The sequence below is a fragment of the Stegastes partitus genome, unplaced genomic scaffold, assembly GCF_000690725.1.
Source record: "Stegastes partitus isolate 25-593 unplaced genomic scaffold, Stegastes_partitus-1.0.2 Scaffold268, whole genome shotgun sequence".
NCBI classification, from domain to species: Eukaryota; Metazoa; Chordata; class Actinopteri; family Pomacentridae; genus Stegastes; species Stegastes partitus.
This window is the reverse complement of record NW_007577999.1, coordinates 609,639-616,576: the sequence shown is the minus strand read 5'-3', so window position 1 is coordinate 616,576 and position 6,938 is coordinate 609,639. Positions and strand designations below refer to the sequence as shown.

Genomic DNA, 6,938 nt, shown 5'->3' with positions numbered 1-6,938 from the left:
GGAGTCCGGAGGCCGGATCAATGCCGTGGACTCTTGGTTCTTTGAGCAGTTTTTTGCAGCGCGGCGGGGTGTCATCCTGCTGGGGCAGTAGATGTTCAGGTAGGTGATACATGTCAAGGCAACTCCCCTCCATGCATGCCAGGACCAGAGGTGTCGAAGCAGAACATTGGGCCGTAACGAGAAGATCGATGTCGCTTCCTTCATCTGTCAGCGGCTCTAATGTTGCAGCTGATCGGTGGAGCTGAGTTCGTGTGTCGACTTGTGAGTCTGACGAGCCTGACACCCCGTCGACTTTGATCTCTGAGGTATCCGAGCCGGTGGATATTTTTGGATCATTCATTCTCCGGTACTGTTCCCCTGAAGAAACGTGGATTTGCTGTGGACCCTCCTTGTGAAGCCACTTGGAGCGCAACGTGATTGACGCGACGTGATTTGCATTCCCGATGAACAGCAGTGACCACTACAAGAGAAAACATGCTTAAGAACATCAGAGAGCCGGAGAGCGACTCCCGGTTGGTGTCTGCAAGCTGTCATGTAGCGTCATCTGTCTGGGAGCCCGGGCTGCCTTTCAATGACACTAAATAATTACACACTCAGCCCACACAGCCGCAGGAATGAGTCCTCAAAATAATGCAGTCGATACACATTGGTGTCGCCATAATTAGCCGAGGAAGCCATTCACGTTATGTTTTCTTTTTTTTTCTTTAATTTTTCTACAAAAATATTTTACATTAGAAAACACAGATTAAAATATACACAGTCCACTTGGTGATGCAACAACTGCAGAACCGCTCAACTCAAATATATCAGTCTATAGGTAAATATATCTTTACAGCAAGAATAAATCCAGGGGCTGTGACGTCGGAGCTAAAGGGGGGCGATACAGGTAGAGGAGACTCTATGAACTCTACGACCCGATTGTGAAATAAACAGGAACCTAATGCCAGAGACACTGAGGAATGCGAACAACTCAGGAGGTGAACAGGAGCAGCAGTTCCTCGCTTCAGAAAAGAGATTTAGGCGAGGAAATCGGTGCGGCCGCCTACTCGTCCATGCATCTGTCTGCCAGAAGCATTCAGACATTCATGCTCATCACAAGCACTTTACCAGCGCAGGGATGGATAAGTGTGTGTGTGGATTGTAGGGATTAATAAAAGGTCAGTTCCTCAAATAAAAAAATAAAACCGTACCTCTGTTGCTATCCCACTTCGGTTTTATTTCCCCGCTTTCTGAGACACCGGGTACAATGGAGATGAATGGAAAGCGGCGGCGGTTGTGCACACCGCGCAGAAAAAATGACTTTTAATTAACTTTAAATCCAACAGCAATGCGTCTTTTCACAAACAGCATCCCTGCTACTCGGGATAATTTACAGACCTTGTTGCAAACTATTTTCATAGCGGGAAGCAACTACTTTAAAAAATAAAAAAATGTTGTGTGGGTTATCCGCACATAAATCATTTTCGCAAAGACACGCGGTGTTCAAATAAAATAAGCGCAGAATGGATTCCATTCATCTCCAGTGCACGGCGGTGGTAAACATCTAACCAGGCATCGCGTTGAGGTGAGCGTGAAAACATGGGTTTGGCTAATTTTGATGTAATTTTGAGGCAATTTTGGTGAAGCAACCTTCTGCTGCGTGTTCGTCATTCAGAGAGGATTTAACTGGAGCGTACGTGAGGCTTCTGCTGCACACGAAGACAAACAAATCACTTTGGGTGCTCTCAGACTACAATGCTGTTCAGTTTCCTTGCAGAGACGACGTGTTCGATAAAAACCTTTGTAAAGCATTATAAGTGGGTTGTAACAATGACTGCTTCTGTTGGCGGCGGCCGACAGATGACACGTAAAATAAATAACAGCAAAATTAGAGCCAGAAAAAAACAACAGAAAAACGGATATGAAATTATATAATAAGAACAACATTTTCCAGGTGTTGGTTCGTCCGCCGGCCCTCCAGCAGCGTGGCGCCTTGACCCGAGCTTTAGCATCATAGCAGTTCAGAGCGGAGGACCAGCGACAGCGTCCAGAGAGGAGGCAGCAGCCAGAGGGGCGACGGCGAGACGCGGACCCCCGAAGGCGAGGCGGTGTCCGAGGTGCAGGAGCACACCTCGTAGCCGTTCTCGGCGTGGTCCGGGTGCCGGTGCACGTTGACTCTCGTCTCCGTGCTTTTGGGCTCCGCGTCCGGAGAGTCCGACTGCATCTCAGTGCACAGCAGCCAGTCCTTGGCGATGAGGCGGGGGTATCCGGCCTCCACCTCCATGTCGCTGCCCGGCACCCGCCAGTACTCCTTCCCCTTGAAGAAGTAGGACGAGCCTTCAGAGACAGAAGAGCTGGGATTAGTCACTGCACACAACACATAAGAGGAGAGTACAGTACCGGACTGGATCATTTATTATTCACAGAAGGTACAGAATCGTCTGAAATACACAACAAGCACAAAACGTATAAAACATGGCGGGCCTTAATTTCATGAATCAGTGAAGCGCGGTGCAGAGTGTTTACGCTTAGTACTACTAAACGTATCAGTAAGATGTTCAGTGACAACAAGGTTTGGGAGAAATCACGATTTGGTTTAAAACACAATAAGTCCACAGTGAGTTGAGACGGGATGTGTTTATTCACCTCCGCCACCTCCACCACACTCAGGTTCATATAAGCCAGCCGGCGACTGCATTTGTCACCAATGAAATGAGGAAAAAACAGGATATACGAACGCTGTTTCTAAGAGCACCAAACAGAAAAGCAGCAGAACCTTCAGTCGACTGATTCAGGATTAATAATTGCTCAGACGGCACATATTAGATGAACAAGTCCCCGTGTGTTGTCACAAGCTTGTATTTCTTTGGCTGTTGTCGTTGCTGTGGGACGGTGTTTGATTCAGACTCCGAGAAGATAATCTGAACCAAATCTTTTATGTATTTGGATGCTGAGTTGTAGCCAATCACTTTGCCAGTGATAGCTGCAAGATTGAGCATCCACAGCGGAGGAGAGCAGATAACTGAGCACCAGCAGGAGCGTGCGCAAATAATTCCTAAATTAGATTCTTCAACTAGTCAGCGTGAGGCCTCATAAATACTGGAGAGGAAGCGCTGGTGAATGATGGAGTCTGAGCTGATTTTTGCCTCAGTGGCATTATTGCTTTTGTTGCATTAATCCTCTGAAGCCCAAAGCTTGTTCTGGGCGCGTTGATTCTGTCACAACTTTACGTACTGTGGGCTCGTTTTCACAGCAGTTCCTCTACAAGTACAGGGAGCTAAAACATGTCTTCTTTATAATATCCATCCATCCATCATGTTTACACCGCTGGAGTCTGTCCCAGCTGACTGAAGGCAGGTTCACCTGGACAGGTAACCAGTCTATCACAGGGCTACACTTAGAGACAGACAACCAAGCACACTCACATTCACACCTACGGACAATTTACAATCACCAATTAACCTCAACATGTTTCTGGACTGTGGGAGGAAGCCGGAGAACCCGGAGAGAACCCACGCTGCACGGGGAGAACATGGAGACTCCACGCAGAAGGATCCCGGGTGTCCAAATCAGATCTTCTGGCTGCAAGGCGACGGTGCTAACCACTGAGACGCCTTGCAGCCTGGTTATAATGTCATTATCATAAAAAAGAAAAAACAAAGTTGAATCTGTTCAATTACTTATTTAACAAAAGTTAAAAATGCCCAAGGGCTGTAAGGTGGATCGGTGGTTAGCACCGTCGCCTCACAGCAAGAAGGTTCATGTCCCAGTGACTACAGGAGAGTTTTATTTAGTGATGAAAAACTCTAGAAAGCATTATTTGCTGGAAATAATGTTAATTAAAAAGGTTTCTTGGCTGAAATGTGGTGCAAAATGCAGCTTGAAGTAGTGATTCGAGAAGATAGCAGCGAGTAAAGCACTTTACAGAGAGAAGATGTGCTGTTGTGTGTTAGCTCGGTGGTTAGCATCGTTGCCTCACAGCGAGAATGTCGCCGGTTGGTGTCCCGGTGAGGACACCCGTGATAGACTGGTTACCTGTCCAGGTGAACCTGCCTTCACCCTGAGTCAGCTGGGATAGACTCCAGCTCCACCCTGGTGAGGATTAAGGTGTAGAGATGATGGATGCTTTGTGTATAAACAGCCTGCAGTTCAGTCTTGATCCATCACGTTACTGTTTGTCACAGCTGAGGCACAAATGGTTTTGCTGCTGAACAAATGAGTGCAAAATATTGATTCATTCAGGATCTAGTTAGAACCAACAGTTTATTTTTGGTGATTAAAAAAAAAAAAGAAACAAAAGATGATTTTCATGAAATTTTACAATTTCAAGCTCAGAGTTCAGTTGATTTTCCCAAATAGATTAATTGTTCAGAAACCATTTAAGAGTAAAATGTTTATTTTTCTTCTTCTGTTTTTACAGTTTGTGGCTCTGATAAATTTGGATTTTTCAAAAACCACAAACCTTTCAGACCCACTGACAGGCTTCAGGTTAAACTTGTACAACGAAGCTGTCCAGCGCCGCATCTCCAAACAGGATTTAGGTGATGCTGTGCGGGTTCTCTGTGGGCCGGCCGGCGCCGAACAGAGCAATGGCTTCAGGCCACTCTTGACACCATAATTGCGGCGTGTCAGTGGATTGTTACTGATCCAGCCGACACGGTGCCTGTCCTTTCACTACGGGGCCCTTAAGTTAATTAGAGTCACCAAATTACCAAATGGGAGCTGGCATGATGTGCTGTTAATGAAAATGCCACTTTGTTGTGCGCCAACATGAAACACATCTTCAGCGTTTATCAGATGTGACGAGGACGGATTACTTTCTATTTATTTTTTTTACTATATGCGTGATTTGATCAACAAATCGTGACGATGCACTTCTTCAACTTTTAATCGGTTTTCTGAGACTCTTGTTGACTTCATTGTCAGCTGGAAGGCGGCGGCGTCATCCAAGGCTACTACTTTGAGTCCTATTTGTTTTCTTCAATAACTGAGAAGAAGAGAGAAGATAAAACTGCTAACATTCATTAATGAGTGAACGAGAAAACAAGTGAAAGCACCTGAGCAAAGTGAAGAATGCTCTATTGTTCCTAATGGCCTCAGAGCTCAACAAGTAGACCGCCAAGGCCTGCAGCGCCGCACTGAATAGGCTTTAATGTTCATAAAAATCTATACAGACACTGGGTCTGTCGTACAGGTACGAGCGCTGCATTCATCCAGGTGTTGGAGGAAGTACGAAAATGAGATGAGAGAAAAATGAAAAGAAGACAAGGAGACATGAAAGCGTTCAGTTACGTCGGCTTGCTTTTCCCGCAGTCAAGGACGAGCGCCCTGAGTAGAATATTTATCAAAGAGTATGTGAGAAATACGCTCAAGTATCGCTTTCTCGGTACAATAAATAATGCAGCGGCGGATTTGTAGCGATGCGCCGCTCGCTCGGCTTCGCGGAGGAGTAAGAATTAATGCTTTGTGGAAGCGGCTTTTTAATCTAGATTTGTACTTCCACGCTTCGGCCTTGATGATAAACGCCAAGCATATGTCCTGCTCCATTTCCCATCCTCCAAATATTTACTTCCACGTAGCTTCGCCTCGGAGGAAACAATGATTTTATTCTGGTCATCCAAAAACAAAAAAAAAAAGCCCAGGTGCTAAACCCTGACAAGAGCCCCAAAGGCAAGAATGTTTTAACAAGAATTCTCCTAATGACTGCTGGACTCATTACAGATGCCTGGTGTTGCTCCGTTCTTTATATCGGGTAATAAGAACAATTAAAGATGCCTGAAATGCAGAATGTAAGGCGACGGGGCAACAACTGCTTCTTATGCGAGCGGGCGAAGGCTCAAGGCGCCTTGTGGTCCACTTCCTGTGCATAACGATGAGAATGTTCCACCTACAGCCGCAACTCGTCAGAATAAAAATTTAAGGACGCCACCGGTGACCCGGCGGGTTTCAGTCGACCCGTACGACCGAGCCCCGGCCCTCCAGCAGCTCTTTGCAGAACCGATCATAATGCCTTCACTTTCCAAACACATCCTCCCCGTCTGAGTTCAAAACTAATCTTCAATCCTCACAAAGTTACGAGACACGTCGGCGAAGTCGGCCTCCTTAGCCATCTGTCACCATTATTGGAAGACAAAGCTCACAGGGCTGAATGCCTCTTTGTCTCCTTCAGCTTGTTCTCGCTTCTCCTCAGAGATCAAATGTCCTCGAGCTGTCAAAAAGTTGGTGAATACATTTTTAGATCGCCCAGCTTTTGGCTAATAACCCAAGTTTTTCTTCACATCCTTTTGACTGAAGCTGAATCACGCCGAACAAATAAATCCAACGGTGACGACGAGGCCTTTCTGTTTGACTCAACATTTTAGATCGTATAAGTCCAGTAAGAAAATCTTTAATTTCACACTCAGCATGCAAACGTTTGACCTATTAGATGATCAGTCGGCTGTCAGCTACCCACAGATTAATTAATTTATCGGAAAGTTAAACCGCCGAGGAAGGAGACGAGATCGAAGAAAACGTCGAGATGTTTCTCTGGAGTCCGGCGGTAAATATTTTGAGGGTAACCGGGGAAATTAAACTTGATTTGTTCGAGTTATAACGACTTAAATTATTGTTCTGTTCAATTGGGTTGGTGTTTATGTGCAATTTGTTCGATAAAAGCACGTCTGAAATAACGTCTTTAATTTCTTGATTCAGTGCACATTGGTGTTCGGGGTCCATGTTAGCCAGTACGGTCCTGAACGGCTAATATGCTTTAATGTTTTGTTGTTATATGGAGCACATCCCGGTAATTTTCATAATCATACAAAAGTGTCGACGTAATTGTGTAGAAATATCAAGAGCCACAACATAAAAGGTTGATTGGATTGACTTAATGCCAGTAAACAGATCTTGAAGGACTTCGTCTCTATTAATAGAAAACTGAAATATATGATTTAACCCATGAGGTTGGTGTATGTTTA

The 6,938-nt window shown here is 45.3% G+C and overlaps 1 protein-coding gene across 1 annotated transcript in view; it reads right to left on the bottom strand.

The window, feature by feature from the left end:
- Positions 1-683: 683 nt before the first annotated feature.
- LOC103357701 (matrix metalloproteinase-17-like) overlaps positions 684-6,938 on the bottom strand; it is an 87,312-nt gene continuing 81,057 nt past the window's right edge. Inside the window, exon 10 of the mRNA XM_008282365.1 lies at positions 684-2,316. Coding sequence (XP_008280587.1) covers positions 1,991-2,316 — 326 coding nt within the window. The 3' untranslated portion in view covers positions 684-1,990. The remainder of the gene's footprint in view (positions 2,317-6,938) is intronic.